This window comes from Bos javanicus, chromosome 2 (assembly GCF_032452875.1).
Source record: "Bos javanicus breed banteng chromosome 2, ARS-OSU_banteng_1.0, whole genome shotgun sequence".
Taxonomy (NCBI): domain Eukaryota; kingdom Metazoa; phylum Chordata; class Mammalia; order Artiodactyla; family Bovidae; genus Bos; species Bos javanicus.
The window spans coordinates 35,244,222-35,262,388 of record NC_083869.1 but is presented as its reverse complement, the minus strand read 5'-3'; the positions used below and the strand labels follow the sequence as shown (position 1 = coordinate 35,262,388).

Genomic DNA, 18,167 nt, shown 5'->3' with positions numbered 1-18,167 from the left:
GAAATAACAAGGACTCCACTAATAAGTAGTAGAACTATGATTTGAAAAAAATTGCTTGACCACGGATTTCATATCTATAACTTCTTTGCCTAAAATCATTGATAGTCTTTCAAGTTCACACATATAAAACTACCTTATTCCATTTAATAACTGATTGTATCTCTTGTGCTACCTCTTCCTTAAAGTACTATTTTTCCTTAATGTTTCAGACACCATATTTGATTTTTCTCATTCCTTTTTGGGTTGCAATTCCTCATTTTTCTCTGTAGGTTTAGTCTCTACCACCAGGCCACTAAATATTAGACTTATTCAAGCCCTTCCTTGTATCTTACTTTATATTCTTGTATAAGCTATTTCATCTTCTATGGCTTCAGATACTTAAGACAATAACTCCTAAATTTATCTCCGTACTCCAGATTTACCCTCTGAGCTCTAGATCCATATGTGTCATTGTCACTTGAAAGCCATATTTTACTGAATGTCAGACCTGAGCTTATACATCCTCTTATTTTTTCCCACCTATACCATATTAAAAGAGTAATGAGTCTTATAAGCTGCTGTGTGGAATAATAGTGCCTTTTATTTATCCTAAATTATCTCACTTAAATTTCCAAAGATGATTGCTGACACTGCTACTAATGTCCTGTTGGTCATCAAATATATTCACTTTCCCTGAGACCTGAGAGGTGTTCTTCTCGATACCAAATTTTCCATTGTTATACCTAGACACTGCTGCCACCATGACATTAAATTGTTTGTCTAAGGACCTGTAGTCTTTATGAAAACTTGACTGTTTTTAGCTTTTCTTCACAGGATAGCCTTTATCCTCAGTCAGTTCAGTTACTCAGTCATGTCTAACTCTGCAACCCCACGAATCGCAGCACGCCAGGCCTCCCTTTCCATCACCAACTCCCGGAGTTTACCCAAACTCATGTCCATCGAGTCGGTGATGCTATCCAGCCATCTCATCCTCTGTCGTCCCCTTTTCCTCCTGCCCCCAATCCCTCCCAGCATCAGGGTCTTTTCCAGTGCGTCAACTCTTCACATGAGGTGGCCAAAGTATTGGAGTTTCAGCTTCAGTATCAGTCCTTCCAATGAACATCCAGGACTGATCTCCATTAGGATGGACTGGTTGGATCTCCTTGCAGTCCAAGGGAGTCTCAAGAGTCTTCTCCAACACCACAGTTCAAAAGCATCAATTCTTCAGCGCTCAGCTTTCTTCACAGTCCAACTCTCACATCTATACATGACCACTGGAAAAACCATAGCCTTGACTAGATGGACTTTTGTTGGCAAAGTAATGTCTCTGCTTTTGAATATGCTATCTAGGTTGGTCATAACTTTCCGTCCAAGGAGTAAGCGTCTTTTAATTTCATGGCTGCAGTCACCATCTGCAGTGATTTTGGAGCCCCCAAAAATAAAGTCAGCCATTGTTTCCACTGTTTCCCCATCTATTTCCCATGAAGTGATGGGACCAGATGCCATGATCTTAGTTTTCTGAATGTTGAGCTGTAAGCCAACTTGTTCACTCTCCTCTTTCACTTTCTTCAAGAGGCTTTTTAGTTCCTCTTCACTTTCTGCCATAAGGATGGTGTCATCTGCAATGACCATACTAAAATGCTAGGTAATCCCAGATAATACTGAACCAATTGTATTCTTTTTGCTCCTTCAATCCTTAAATTCATATTACTTCATAAAGCAGAAAGGAGAATTAACTGTTTAAGTATATTTTACAAATGTCACATCCTTTACATGTATATATGCCCAGCCCTACAAAGTTGGCATTATTAGCCCCATTCTCAAATGAAGAACCTGAGACTCAGAAATAAATCAGTATTGCAACATAAGTGGCAGAATCGATACTGAAACTGAGGTTATCTGACTCCTCTAAGTTCACAATCATTATACTACCCTAGTTAAAAACTGAGCTTATCTGACTCCTAAGTTCGTAATCATTATACTAACCTAGTTAAATCACAGCCCTTTCCAGGTATTCCATCTGTTTTCTTCCCATTGCTACAAATAACAAATGCTTTTTCAGTAGCTCTTGGCCACATAAATAGAGAGTTCAAAGGAGAGTTCTGCTGGAAGGACAATTTGGAAGTCTGTCTAACTCTTTGGGACCCCATGGACCGCACTGTCTCCTAGAGTTTGCTCAAACTTATGTCCATTGATTCAGTGATACCATCCAACCGTTTCATTCTCTCTCGCCCCCTTTTCCTGCTCTCAGTCATTCCCAGCATCAGGGTCTTTTCCAGTGAGTCAGCTCGTCATACCAGGTGGCCAAAGTAGTGGAGCTTCAGCTTCAGCATTAGTCTTCAATGAATAGTCAGGGTTGATTTCCTTGAGGATTGACTGGTTTGATCTCCTTGCAGTCCACAGTGATTTGGGAGCCCAAGAAAATAAAATCTGCCACTGTTTCTGTTTTTTCCCCTTGTGTTTGCCATGAAGTGATGGGATCAGATGCCATGATCTTTGTTTTTTGAATGTTGAGTTTTAAACCAGCTTTTTCACGCTCCTGTTTCACCTTCATCAAGAGGCTCTTTAGTTCCTCTTGGCTTTCTGCCCTAAGGGTGGTGTCATCTACATATCCAAGGGGAGAGTAAATAGCAAAAAGAGGATCTTGGCAGAGCTAGATAAACTCATGTGAGTCTGCTGCTGCTAAGTTGCCTCAGTCGTGTCCGACTCTGTGTAACCCCATAGACGGCGGCCCACCAGGCTCCCCGTCCCTGGGATTCTCCAGGCGAGAACACTGGAGTGGGTTGCCATGTCCTTCTCCAGTGCATGAAAGAGAAAAGTGAAAGTGAAGTCGCTCAGTCGTGTCCGACTCTTCGCGACCCCATGGTCTGCAGCCTACCAGGCTCCTCCGTCCATGGGATTTTCCAGGCAAGAGTATTGGAGTGGGGTGCCATTGAATCTAGTCATGGTGATTATTCAAAGGGCTTGGGCATTGCAGTCAGGCTAACCTGGATTCAAATCCCAGCTCTACTTCCTACTGAGAAACTTTGAGCAGATTATTTTCTAGCTCTTTGCCTCAGTATTCTCATCTATAAAATGTGGGAAATAATCTCAGTAGGTTAATTTAATGCTTTTAAGTCAAATAGGGAAAATAAAGCTCTCTGATTCTGGTGCATAGTAGTCAGTGAAATGATCATATAATAATGTGTTGATGAAAAATTTGGTTGCAGAACAATTCACATTTTTTAAAAAGATACATACACATGTACGCTGAAGTTTTAAAAGAACACATACCAAAATGTCAATAGGAATTACCTCTAAGGAGGAATGAAGGGCAAAGTAAAGGAAGAGACTGTGATTTTTTTACTTTGTACACATCTCAGGTTTTGATATGGTTGTGATGGTGGACATTTTGTTGTTTTTTGCATTCTTTTCACAAATGTGCTACTTTTGTAATTTTTAACAACCATTTTGTTTCTTAATCATTTTGAGCCTATTTTGTCTCTTTGTAAACTTTGAACAACCAGAGTTTGTTTATTAATTATTTGTTTATTGCTTCATAGAATGTTTTTGATTCAATGAAGATACCACACTGGTTTTTCAGAGAAAAAGCTTCTGAGTCTTAAATTACAGTGAACTATAAGAAGAATTGAAAAAACTGGCATAAAGCATGGGATGGTTGTGTGGTAAGTCTGGTGACAAATTGTATATGTAGTGATAATCAGTGATAATCAGAGCTTTAGTTAATGGACATGCACACATGTTATAATGGTATGTAGAAACCTCGTTCATTATTACAGGAAAGGAACTAACATTTGCAAAGAGCTTACTACATACCATACATTTTATACATGCCATCTACTTCAATACTTCAAGTAAATATTATTTTTATTTCAAAGTGAAAGAAACCAAGGCTCAAAGAACCTAAGTAAATTAATTAGTACCAAAACACAATATTGTGAAGTAAAAATAGTTTACCATTTGGCATACAGAGAAATTGGTGACAGCACCATCACTTAATAGTAGATAATCAGATTGATAATCTACTGTCAGATTGCAGATCTCCTGGATAAGTCTTGGTATCAGGAGGGTGGGAGAGGGCAGGATTTATAACTCCCTAGTTATAGGAGGATATAACAGAGTTTGGTTTAGAAATGAGCTGTAGAAACCAGATCTCCAGTTGCTAATCCTGTGCAGTCTCTCTTTTTCTTAACCTAAAATTTAAGTTGATGTTTTTAGTTTACCAGTTTCAGGATAGTTTTTGTCTAAAGTGTTATGTATTGGAATAATTAATATTTAATTATCTTCCTTCATGAACTATGGAGTTCCCTATTGAGAGTTTTTGTAGTAACGAAGGAAACCCTTCAATAAAGCTTTTGTTCTATTTGTTAATCTTGCAATAATTTGGAAGGTTTTTAAACATTTTCTTTGAATCCATTCAATATTTACTAAATTTCTATTTTTTATACTTGGAAGAAAAAAAATGGTATTTCTCAGAATATTGGGATTAGTTTCTTGAGGATGAGAGAGATTATGTTTGACGTATTTAGAGTATTATGGATGACTGAGGACACTTGACCTTTTTTTCCCATTTAGGAAATAAGTGCTTTGGAAAATATGAAAAATGAGAATTTTCATTGTCAGCAATAGAAAAAAATTCAGTTTATAGAACTCTATTTTAATATTTATGAAACCCATGAAAACTTGAGTAGCTGTATGTCTGAAATTATAGAAAATATGCTGCCTTAATTTTAAAGATGGATTGAAATTTTGCCAGGATAAAGGGACTTTTATTAAGCTTTTTGCTTTATTTATGATAGTCAAGAGAGCGTATAGACAACCATTTTTAGTAAATTCAAGGTCTGTGCTGTATCTGATCACCATTGTTATAAGTTTTGCTTTTCAACACTGAGAAAGGATATAAAGTATATTCTGGCACAAGTACCTCAGTACCTGTTTACCTCTTTAGATGCTGGTAGACCACTTGTTTTGCTAGTCTTTGGAATTGGAAGGAGTGTCAGATACACAGAAGCCAGAGTCATCTTGGCCAGATGGTGTTTGATACAGATGGATGGTTAGTTGTCATGCAGATCTCCTAGTTGGTAACTTGTTGCTGCCATCTGACTCAAAGAATCATTCACACACACTGGCTGTCAAAAGCATCTTCTCTTCTGTCTGTTTTAGCTGTCATGTCTGTGCTCTGTACAGAAGTGTTGACAAGACATTGCTGTTGTACATTTTCAATGTGGTTGTTAGTAATTTTTCTGTTTTGTAGGGTCTTTGGTAGTGCTAGAATGTACTTGCTTTGTAATTGTACTGATTTTTGTGTGTGTGAATACTATGACAGTGCAACAATTATCTGACCTTTTAAAAGGAGTTTTCAGATAATAAGTTTATGTACATCTATTCAGTGAACAAGAAGCATTTAAAAAGAAAAGCCTCTTGTTTCTGTTAGTTTCCAAACATAGCAAGTAAACTCAGTTCTGCTGGTTATTTCCCAATTTGATACAATATCCTCCTCTGGACTTTCCCTCTCATGGCTTTGTGGTCAAAGTCTTTATACTGTTTCTAAATATTTTCTCTTCTCAAATTAGTAATTTTTTTTCTGACAGTATAAGCTTCCCTTTTTTTCCAAAAAAAGGAAAAATGAAAAAAATCTTCAGACATAGACAGTTTTTTTGCATCTATCTTCTGAGACTTAATTTTCTTTGGTCTTATTTACTTACTATCTCTATTTTTCCTATTTTTCTTCAGAAATGTAAGCAAAACCTTATTTCCATTCCTTCAGGTTAACTTCTGAAGACATATCTATTTCTCTTATATTTTCTTAACTTAATTAGGTTATTTATTTGACTAATATTTATTGAGCATTTCAGTATGTGCCAGGTACTCTGGAGATAACAGAAGAAAATAGTCTCTGTCCTTAAGGAGGTCATAGTCTAAAGAGAAATCATACATATAAACAATATAGACTAATAATTGATATAATGAAAGTGTGTGGAAAGAACTTAAGAGAACATGGGTTATTGCTATTCTATTTCCCCTGCTATACTTCCAGAGTATCAGTTTTTTAAATTATTACAGAATTTGCTTCAGTTTATAAAGTACTTTGTTAAGTGGTTTACTAAATAGTGGAAAACTTCAACTTGAAATTGTTGATCTCTTGATTTTTTTTTCCCTGCTAATGAAAACATTTTCAGCATTATTCATTTATTATAATATGTTATATGGAGATGTGCTAAAATATGTTTTTAAGCCAGAGACTAGAAGATGAAAATTACCTGGCAGAGGCTTTCTGAGTTGGTTCCAAAAGAAAATACAGGTCATTTGTTTTTTCATTAAGGTTGGGAACAAATATGTAATAGATAGAGAATGGGCTGAGGTTTGAATAACTTATACATTTATTCTGAGTGTGTTTCTACCTTAATAAGCTTTTTGTACTGGTCATTTAATGCTGGATAGTAAAATATATATACCTATCAAAAAATAGTGAAAGAATGGATAATTTTTGGTTAATGTTTATGAAAAGCTTGGAGGATGTATTACATCTAAAGATGTAACATCTTTAGAGGATGTTCTAAATACACAAAAGTAGATAGAACAAACCATAATATCAGGCATGTTTGCTGATTCCTCAGCCCTGGTAGCTCTGTGTAGACAGGCAAATTTAAAGTATTACAAAATTAGCATTAGAGGTTTAAACCCTTCTTATAGTCAACCCACCCACTCTTTCTAGGGGCTTGGATGCAAATTTATGTAGGAATAAGTCTTGTTCTAGGAAGCCTGGTCCTAGGCTGGAATTTGGTATCCAAGGTTCTGTTATCACACTCCTAGTCATAGAATGTATGGTTCAGACAGATTCAAAAGATTCATTCTTATAATAATAAAATTTACTTGAATTTTATTTTAATTGGATTCTTTTTTTTTTCAATAAGCTTGTACTGAATATGTCCTGTGTATAAGTTACTTTGCATAGGAATATCAAGTTACATGAGACTACCCTCAGGAAACATGCAAGACAAAACACCACTTGGATTACTTACCAGCTTTGTCAGTTACTCATGTTTAAAATGTAATACAAAATTTCACCTTTTATCTGGGAAAATGTGCTATTTTGCTTTCATTTCTTAAGCTAATTTCTTTTGGGACTCTAGAAACAGCTGTGTCATTTATAAAGCACTTAATGTTTGTAGATCTCTGAAAATACTAGAGCTTCACTAATTTTGATCATTAAGAATCAATTCAAAATCAAATATTTAGTATCTATTGAAGGACATTCCAAGATTATTAGAACCCCATTTCATATTTCAAAGAATTGACAATTTAGTCATTTATATGTTCTAGTGATAGAAATTGGTAAAGAATTCTCTATTATTTTTTGGTTATATATTTTTCAGACTTTGTGCTAATTTGATCATTGTAATGAAGTGTTTTCATATATCAGGTTTGCAACATTTGTGTGCTGCAAAATGTGAACTTGTGTCTTCTTTCACTGCTCCCATCCAAGTACTAACTAGGCGTGACCCTGCTTAGCATCCAAGATCAGACAAGATCGGGCGCATTCAGGGTGATATGGCCATAAACTCTTTCATTGCTTAATTCTCACAGCCATTGTAATAGTAGTAAGGTGACTGGATTAAAAAATATAAGGGAAATTGTGGTATTTAAGATGTCCATTAGAAATTAACCATGTGGTTTCTTAACTTCTTAAATCTTAATCTTAGAAGTTTCTGATCAGTGTAATTTTATAATTTGTGCTTGTACCTTTGAATTTCACAGTGTTTTAGCTATAACTACTTCCTTTGTGTTTTTATGCTCTAAAAATAAACTCAAAAGTGCATTTATTTTAAGAACATGAAATCTTAATTTTTTAAATGCATCCATTTTACCATTCATGCTTTTTTGTTATCATTACAGATTAAATTCTAAATTACAATTTTTATCCAAGAACTGTACATTGAGCTCTTAACTGAAATTTCTTTAAGGTGATTTTAAAAATTTTACAGTGCTTAAAGTGTTTTAAATCACTTTTGTTTGTAATGATTATAAGTACATGATTGAATCCTGTTTTTAGCTCGTAAATAAATGCCCCTGTACCTGGGAAATGGCAATATGGGTAACTCATATCTATATGTAATCACTAATGGACATTAAATGTATGTACATGTCTATCAGTAAATATCAGGCTAACTGGTTTTTATGTCAGCAGACTGAAAACTATGAGCAGAGAATACGTGAGCAACAGGAACAGCTGTCACTTCAACAAACTATTATTGACAAGCTAACATCACAGTTACTTCTTGTGAATTCCAGTCGAGGTATATTCATGTTAAATTTTTAAGTATTTCTTAAACCTGTGTGGAAAAGAAAGACGGAAGTTAAGTTTTTCTGTTTTATTTCTCCTGTGTTTCTCAGTGTTTCTGGTATCTTAATAACTGTGGTGCAGTTAAGGTTTATGCTTATTTAAGAAATGAACACATGCAGGAAATGGGAAAGTGGACAGCCACATGTACCATATGGTGGCACTCTTAAGTTGATACCTAGAAGACAATTTTTTAGTAAATAGCAAAAGCTTTTGAAATGTGTGTGCCTTTTAAACCAAAAATTTGAGTCCTAAGAGTGTATCATAAAAAATATTTCTTCAGGTACTCAAGGTATATATTACAAGGATGCTCATCACAGTAATAATTTCTAATAATGGGATGTTCAACCATTAAATTACAGTCATTCATGTAGTAAACAGCTGTGTAGCCAAGTAAAGTGATGATAATAGGTGTTCACTTAAAAACATGAGATATATTCGTGATATATAGCAAAATGAGAAAAGCAAGATAAAAAACATGTAATTTTATCTATGCAAAAAAATTGTTTCTTGTGAATTTATATGTATTGAAAAAGAAAAATTCTGGTAAAATATAAACCAAAATGTTAATAGGAATCATTCACAGATGATAAAAACTGTGAGTAGCTTTTTATTTATTCTTTTCAGCAGGTCTGCATTTTCTGATTTTTTAATAATAAGCATAGAGTCATTATTCAAATAAATAAACAACAAATGCATACCTGAATATATTTCTTAAATAAAAATTTAATTGTGGTTGCCGATGATAAGATACAAATGGCATACTTCTAGTTTTTAAATTCTACAGATTCTGTATACTGCTGATACTGGAAGTGTAGGAATTTTGTGTGTTTATTAGAAATGAAAATTTAAAAATACGAATCAAATATGCCAAAATCTAAGTGGGCAAAACTAAATTGTTACAGTAACTATTATCTAAAGAATTTTTAAAACCCATAGTTCAAAATCTCTGCTCTTTAAAATTAGGGGTTTGGGTGTATATTCTTTTTCTAAGTGGTACCCAAAACAAGGATTTCCTACTTAGGTCCAAGAGGTTTTTGTCTTACAGATAACAGTTGTGGCTATGTTCCCCTGCTTGAAGACAGTGAAGCAAGGAAGAATAATTTGACTCTTGATCAGCCTCATGATAAAGCAAAATCAGGAATACCGAGAGAAAAAGAATCAAAGGTAGACTGTGCTGCAATTTTATTCCCTAAAGAAAATAAATGAGAAATCAGACTTTCTGAATTATTTAGTCAATATTCTGTTACATTTGGGGTGGGCAGGAAAGTTGGAGAAAGCAGACAAGATTCTTTTCAACCCTGACACTGTTATTACAAGAAGTAGAATTTAAATGCTAGTATATAACACATCTTCCTCATTTTGTTTTCTTGAAGTGAATCCACCTCTGGAATTCTAAATAGAAGTTCTTTATATACAAGCAAGTAACTTACATGTTCCTAAATATATTTGAAGCACTATTTCCAAGTAAAATAAAGGCTTAAATTTCTTATTTTCTAGTATTTACTTGTCTATGTCACAGGTGTTTACCAAAGAGATAAAAGATTTAACAAAGAAAGATAAAAATAATATAGTAATACACAGATGATTCTGGGCAAGAAAATAGCATTTTTGTTTTTTCATTTGCCTGTGCTTAATTAAAAAACAAAATCCACCTGACTAGCTTAAGCAAAAGTCTTCACTGAAGCAGTGTAAAAATGAATATTGCATATCTGCAGAGGAGACATGCACAAGGATGTTCATGGTACTTTGGTTAGAAATAACCTAAACATCCATCAGTAGCACAGTGGTACATCATTACAGTTAAACATTTTAGAAAAATTAAACTAAATATTTACATATTACTATACCTGGATTTCAAAAGAGTGTTGAATAAATAATGGAGATTACAAAATGATAAAGTAGGAATAATTTATTTAGATTTTTAAAAAATGTAATGCATGACATCATTTATAGAAACATAAATGCATAATAAAAGTAGAAAAATACATGCAGGAAGGGTACATTTTTAAGAAAAATAAAGATGGGGAGAACTAAGACTATCTTGTTTTTATTTAACATCAAATTGAGAAATCCTGTTTGATACTTCCCTATAAATAAAAATTTTAGAATGAAAAATTTCCTACAATATCTCTCAGTTCATAGTTCTTTATTAAGAATCAGTATTAGTTTTTTATTTGAATCATTGAGCTCTCTTCACCCTCACGCCAATTTCCATTTATCTAAAACTGCTAGTAAACACAAGAAACCATGCCACTGGAATATGTTTAGATTTATTTTGCCAAACATAAAATTCAGAAACAGTGATTCTGACTTTTAGAATACAGTTTTATGATAGAGCCTAGTAAGTACATTTTAAAATCATTAAACTACTATAAAATGCTGACTTATAAAGGTAGTGCTTAAGTAAGTAATATTTGCAGACCATTTTCTTATTGCAAGGACTTCTAAATGTCATGATTTACTATTAATTTTTAGTCACAATTCTTATGTTTATTCTAATTATAATATCTTTGAAGATAATAAAATATCTCCAGTTCAAAATACATAGAAGGTATTTTTGAAAATAGCAATCTTGATTAGAACAAAAGGGGTAATGTGAAAAACTCCTAAGATGTGTTACTAATTTAGTTTATTTTGAATTTGGATAATTTGTCGTTATTTGAAAGTTTTAGCATCTGTCAGTTATGAACACTTGAGCTGAAATTAAGTGTAACAGGAATCATGTCAAAGGTAGCTTATTATCAAAAAATTAATAATGTTGCATTGATTATATTTGTGGACAGATGATAAGAGGAAAATATAGAAAGCTTCAAATAAGAAATAAATCTAAAATTCATTGAGTTCTCTTAATTCTCCTTACTATATTTGACAACTGTATATTTAATGTGCACAGTTGAGCACACACATACATTAAAAATGGGCTTCCCAGGTGGCACAGTGGTAAAGAATGCATCTACCAATGCAAGAGGTGCAAGCAATGCAGATTCGATCCCTGTGTCGGGAAGATCCCCTGGAGTAGGAAATGGCAACCCACTCCAGTATTTTTGCTTGGAGAATTGCATGGACAGAGCCTGGCAGGTTACAGTCCATGAGTTGCAAAGAGTCGGACACTACTGAGTGACTGAGCACACACATGTATTTAATACTTTGAATAGCTCTTCAATTCAGTCTTTTTGTACTATAATAAAAATTAATGATTTTCCATTTCAGTTTTTTCATCTCCTTTTATATATCTAGAGCCAAAGTGCTAATAAGCACTAAACATATAAAGGATTAAAGAGAACAAATATATTCTAAAGGAATGAATAAATTGGATTTATGAGTATTTAAGAGCTAGAAATATATTCATTGTGAAACTTTAGACCTAATTTAGAAAAATACTGGCCAGTTGAAATTAAAATCTTTTCCAGTGGCATATATGTTGGCCTATGCTTATTAAGTTATAATTAAATACACTTTTGGCTAATACAAATGAAATTCTTTCCTAAAAACTTTAAATTGTATGGATACATTTAAGATTTTTCCAAAATGAAAAAATTCCATATTGTTTGCAGTTTTATAAAAGTATGCATGTATACACAAGATAAAACCTAGCAGGTAGTATTCAGAAATGGCTAAGATAGTGGTACAATTTTTTTCCTGTTTTCAATGTGACTTTATGTTTATTACCCTTCTCAAAAACTAATTAATTTCGTTGTTTTTTAATTTCTACTGTACAGCAAAGTTATACATATATTATAAACATTCTTTTCTGTATATTCTTTTCCATTATGATTTATCATACTGAATATAGTCCTCTGTGTTATAAAAAACTCTTAATTGATTTCATTCCCGATCAGTTGGCCAAGTCTCTAATGAATTAGTGACTTAACAGAAATGTTTTGAACCAGTAACAGAAGGAAGCTGCTACTAACTACTCACAGCCCTTTCCTCCTCCGTTTTGGTGGGTAGTTTTGAGGAATATTTATCTTGTTTAGGATTTGATTACCATATTTGAAAAGAGAAAGATCTCTGGACATTATAGTAAATGTCAACTATGGCTGCCTTGGAAAATGAGACACAGAGTGAAGGGAAAAGAGGCCCTTTTAGAAAATTGTATTTGAGAAATATGAAATTTATAGTTCAGTCTCTGTTTATGGTAATCCTACACAAGGAGCCTGACAGCCACAAGTCCATGGGGTCACAAAAAATCAGACATGACTGAGGGACTAACACTTTCACTTTTTTTACACAAAGAATATGCAAGAATCCTTTGATTTCTAAAAGGATATGAAGAGTCAAGATAGCAGAATGTATCATTGAATGACCCTTAGTATTCTGTTTACAGTGTAGAGACATTAGGGGAGAAGTCCTCAGTTTAAAAGAAAACCTGAGTTTCACTTCTTGTTCACCACAGTAGTTTGTACAGTGTTTCTTGATGAGATAGAATTCATTATATTATCTATCATATAACAAACCACCTCAGATTTACCCTAGTACTTAGCAACCACTATCACTTCCTGTGAATTTCACTTCCTGTGAAATTCAGGAGTGACTTAGCTGGGTGGTACTGGTTCAGGATCCCATGTTGTTGAAGTCAAGATGTGGCCAAGGCCTTCCAGTCATCTGAAGGCTTTACTGTGGTTGGAGGATCCGCTTTCAGGATTGCTGTTGACAAGAGGCCTGGCCACACAGGCCTCTCATCACACTGACAGGTATCTTACTCAGACTAAGAAAGAAGGAGATATAAGATAGCAAGGAGGAGGCCATAGTGCTTTCTAAAATCTAGTCTCTAAAATCACACCTTTGCCTCTGCTTTATTCTGCTTACTAGGAATGAATCACTAAGTGCTCCAGAGATAAGAAAATAAGTTCTTCCTCTTGAAAAAAAAAAAAATTATCGAAGTTTTTGTAGACCTACTGTATTTAAAAGTATCACAGGGATTGTAGATTGTGGTGTACAGAAGAGGGTACCAAAAAGATCAAGTGTGTGGGGGGGACAGCACAGTGCTTCATTCACCATGTGATAAATATGAATGAAAGGTAAAGGAATCTGGCAGAATTTAATAATGAATTTGACTTCCTGAATTCTATTATTATTCATCTCAGAGGAAAGAAATATCATAGTTTATTTATCTTGAGAGTAGTTTCAAAAATTCTAATATGGATATAGACTTTCAGGGGAGATTAGCTGAGCAGTGCTTTAGAGAACCAAGAAACTTGCATTTTATTACTGTGAAAATTAAAAATTGTAAAGAATCAAATCACTCAAAAATACATATACTTATTCTTGGCAAAGACTACAATCTTGTTTGCAGGATACCATTGTCAGACATAGTAACATATGTCATGATGGCAGTTATTACTTAGCAAATTTTGAATTTTAATGTAAATACAAATTGGCATTGTTTAATTTACTTTTGTTAAAAAGCTAGGATTGTAATATACTGGGGGTTTTTTTGGCTGCACCACATGACTTGTGGGATCTTAGTTCCCTGACCAGGACTTGAACCCCGGCCAAGTGCAGTAAAAACACAGAGTCCTAATCACTGGACTGCCAGAAAAATCCTCTGGGTCATTTTTATGATCTTGAAAACGAAATTTTCTGTAATAGTGCTTTAGGAACCACTTCAGTTGTCAAAGTGAATGTTATCCTAGGTGTATAGGGTGTGTCAAAATTTTGTCATCTTTCTTTTCCATTTGTGTGTGTGTGTGTGTAAGTTATACAGAAGTCTAGAGTGTTTTGACACAATATATAGGGAGCAATAATGTAAAATACATAAAAGAATTTAGCAATATTAGTAAATTTTTTCTCTCATTCATTCAATACCTCTAAACTGCCCTCTGACTTAAAGTCCTGATTTAATAACCAAATAGACATTATTGAATGGTCTAGGATCCAGGATACAAAGTAGATATTGTATGAGTTTATTTGAACTTTTAACTAATTAGAGACCATGTATTCATGTGTAGAAACAGCTGTTTTTATATGCTTTGTTTCTGATTTTATATAATTTATTCTTTATGCATCTTTTTTTTCATCTGAGGTATTTACTTTAAACAAAAGTTTAAAAATACAAAGAACACAGTTGTTGCTGAAAGATGCTAGTTAGACACTTGGCAAATTTCTAATGTAGCTATCATTGTGATACAATGATATACCAGCTACAAATATATGGTAGTTTTGAGGAGCAGGAAAAATTTTGTAGGTTCAGAATAGTAAAACAGTGATGGAGCTTGGAGCTGCCATCAGAGCTAACATTAAGGAAAGAAGATATGCTGTACCTAGCAATTGCAATGTATGTAGAAGCTATGACATGTTTGAAGAAAACTCATGTCTAAAAATTCACTTGTCAATCACTTAGACAAGAAGTATTTATTGAACTCCCTTCTATTTTCCCAGTTTTGCTAGTCTTTGATAGGAATACCAAAAAAAAAAAGAGGTAAAATTTGCCTTTTTTAAGGAGCTACAGCCTAGTTGGGGAAACAAAGATTTGCAGATCCATAGTAATAGCAAGCAAATTATAAGACAATATGAAACCCTTATTACATGACAAAATGAAATTCTAATTATCATTTTATGGTACAGATAAATATGTGTGAAGGTCGTTCAGTGGTGTCTGACTCTTTGCAACCCCATGGGCTATACACAGTCCATGGAATTCTCCCGGCCAGAATACTGGAGTGGGTAGCCTTTCCCTTTTCCAGGGGATCTTCCCAACCCAGATATCGAGCCCAGGTCTCCTGCATTGCAGGCAGATTCTTTACCAGCTGAGCCACAAGGGAAGCCCACAGATAAATATATAGAACCTTAATTTAGAAATAAATATTCCCAGTGAGCTAAAGGTACACTTTATCAGGCACTCAACATTTAGTTTAAGTAGGGGGGAGAAAAATAAATTCTTAACTTGCTTATATCTTAATAGTATATACGTAGACATGTAAACTTAAGTTTTGTACAGTATTTTAATTGGAAAATAATAATTTCTAGGCAAGGACTAATATTATTCCAGGCTACTATGGACAACATAAAATAAACGGACAGCTAAAACTGAGGGTTTTGAAAAACCAATTTCATTTACTATAAACTTTTTTAAATGACATAATCATGACTTCAGAGGATAGTGCTTCTTTTTGTTTCTTTATTCTGTAGACCTTCAGTGAGAGACATTTACCCATGGTGTGTTCTTCCATTTATTGTGTGACAATTTTGGCAGGCACTGTAGCTTATAAAATCTTTGCCTCACAAGTCTAGGTCTTGGATGGCCTTGGGAGGTTTCCATCCTTAAATTGTTCATATCTCATATACTCTGGACTTCAAGTGCACTTCTCACTTCGAGATCTCCATCTGAGTTTCAAGCCCTCATATCTTCTCTCACCACTGTAGATACTTTCTCTGTTGTAAGTCTCTTAAACTAGATTTATTTGTGGGCTAGGTTGCTATATATTATCAGGTACCTGGTTTTACATGCATAGTTAATGCTTTAAAATAAAAGTTATCATATACAGGTATATGATAAATATTGTTTTATAATTTGAACAGAAATTATACCATTAGTCAAGATAGGTAACTATCAAGTGATTTCCATGACAAAATAAAATAAGATTTACATCACCAAACATACCATACCTTTCCTGAGAGAGGAACTTTAAAAAAAATATGACTTCTTACATTCTTACTTTTGTAAAAAGGAAAAAAAAAAAAAATATATATATATATGTATGTATATATATGTGTGTGTGTATATATATATATATCCCTTATTCCATTAAGGCTTGATTCATCTTTTATTAGATAGAAATGTCCACTATACAATGGCACATCACAGCCTAGCCTAGGGATTACAAAGAGTTGGAGAAGATGTGTTTGTGTATAGTAACTTGCCTTCTCAGAGCAAATGTTCCATTCCCCCTGGTTTTATTTTTAGAGATTGGATCAAATATGCCTTCTTTTTATACGTAACACTTCTATATTACTTTCTTTGATGATTAGTCTTTGTTTATAAACTTTCTGATAGAATAATAATTAGAAGGTTGCTTTCAACAAGTTTATTCTTTAAAGTTTTCCCAAAGTGTCATAATAAATATATCACAAACTCTAAGACAAAAATTGATATCCAAATCATTTTAATATTTACATTGAAATTTCTGTTGTAAAAATTGAAGAACTGACTCGTTAGAAAAGACCCTGATGCTGGGAAAGATTGAAGGCAAGAGGAGAAGGGGACAACAGAGGATGAGATGGTTGGATGGCATCACTGACTTGATGGACATGAGTTTGAGTAAACTCCGAGAGTTGGTGATGAACAGGAAAGCCTGGCGTGCCGCAGTCCATGGAGTCGCAGAGAGTTGGACACAACTGAGTGACTAAACTGAACTGATTCTAACCAGTATGAGGTGGTACCTCACTGTAGTTTTGATTTGCATTTATCTAATGATTAATAATGTTGAGCATCTTTTCATGTGCCTATTGGCAATCTTACATCTTCTTTAGAGAAATGTCTATTTAGGTTTTCTGCCCATATATTTTTTTTAATTTATTTTAATTGGAGGCTAATTACTTGATAATATTGTGGTGGTTTTTGCCATACATTGACATGAATCAGCCATGAGTGTACATGTGTTCCCCATCCTACCTCCCCTCCCACCTCCCTCCCCTTCCCATCCCTCAGGGTCATCCCAGTGCACCAGCCCTGAGCACCCTGTCTACATGCATCGAACCGGGACTGGCGATCTGTTTCACATATGGTAATACACATGTTTCAGTGCTGTTCTCTCAAATCATCCCACCCTCGCCTTCTCCCACAGAGTCCAAAAGTCTCTTCTTTACATCTGTGTCTGTTTTGCTGTCTCATATATAGGGTCATTGTTACCATCTTTCTAAATTCCATATATATTTCTGCCCATATTTTGATTGGGTTTTTTTTTTTTTCCTGTTAATGAGTTGTGTCAGCTGGTTGTATATTTTGGAAATTAAGCTCTTGTCAGTCACATCATCTGCAAATATTTTCTCCCATTCTATAGGTTATCTTTTCCTTTTGTTTATACTTTCTTTTGCTATGCAAAATCTTATAAGTTTGATTAGACCCCATTTGTTTGTTTTTGGTCTTATTTCTGTTGGGAGACTGACCAAAGAAAACACTGGTACGATTTGTGTCAAAGAATGTTTTACCGATGTTCTCTTCTAGGAGCTTTATGGGGTCATGTCTTATATTTAAGTCTTTAAGCCATTTTATTTTTGTGTATGGTGTGAGGGTGTGTTCTAACTTAATAGATTTCTGTCTTTCCCGATAACTACTTGCTGAACAAACTCTTTTCTCCATTGTATATTCTTGCCTCCTTTCTCAAAGATGAATTGACTGTAGGTGTGTGAGTTTATTTCTGGGCTCTCTGCTCTGTTCTGTTGATCCATCTGTTTGTGCCAGTATAGTGCTGTTTTAATTACTACAGCTTTGTGGTATTGTCTGAAATCTGGGAGCGTTATACCTCCAGCTTTGTTCTTTTTCCTTAGGATTGCTTTGGCAATTCTGGGTTTTTTAGGGTTCTATATAAATTTTAGGCTTATTTGTTCTAGTTCTGTGAAAAATGTCATGGGTAATTTGATAAGGATCACATTAAATTTGTAGATTACTTTGAGTAGTACAGCCATTTTAACAATATTAATTCTTCCAATCTAAAAGCATGGAATGTCTTTCCATTTCCTTGAATCATCTGCTGTTTCCTTTATTAATGTTTTTTAGTTCTCAGCATATAAGTCTTTCACCTCCTTGATCAGGTTTATTTCTAAGTGTTTTATTTATTTTGTGATGTGATTTTAAAAGGGATTATTCTTTTATTGATACTTTCCAGTTCTGATACTTTATTGT

At 34.0% G+C, this 18,167-nt stretch overlaps 1 protein-coding gene across 6 annotated transcripts in view; it reads left to right on the top strand.

Annotated features, from left to right (window-relative positions):
- Positions 1-18,167, top strand: part of TANK (TRAF family member associated NFKB activator) — a 96,095-nt gene that overhangs the window by 57,030 nt on the left and 20,898 nt on the right. For 4 of the 6 annotated variants that reach the window (XM_061436937.1, XM_061436948.1, XM_061436929.1 and 1 more), the window contains exons 3-4: positions 8,165-8,276; positions 9,369-9,487. In XM_061436937.1, the coding sequence (XP_061292921.1) occupies positions 8,165-8,276; positions 9,369-9,487 (231 nt within the window). The remainder of the gene's footprint in view (positions 1-8,164; positions 8,277-9,368; positions 9,488-18,167) is intronic. The other 2 variants (XM_061436956.1, XM_061436972.1) reach the window with 1 other exon arrangement.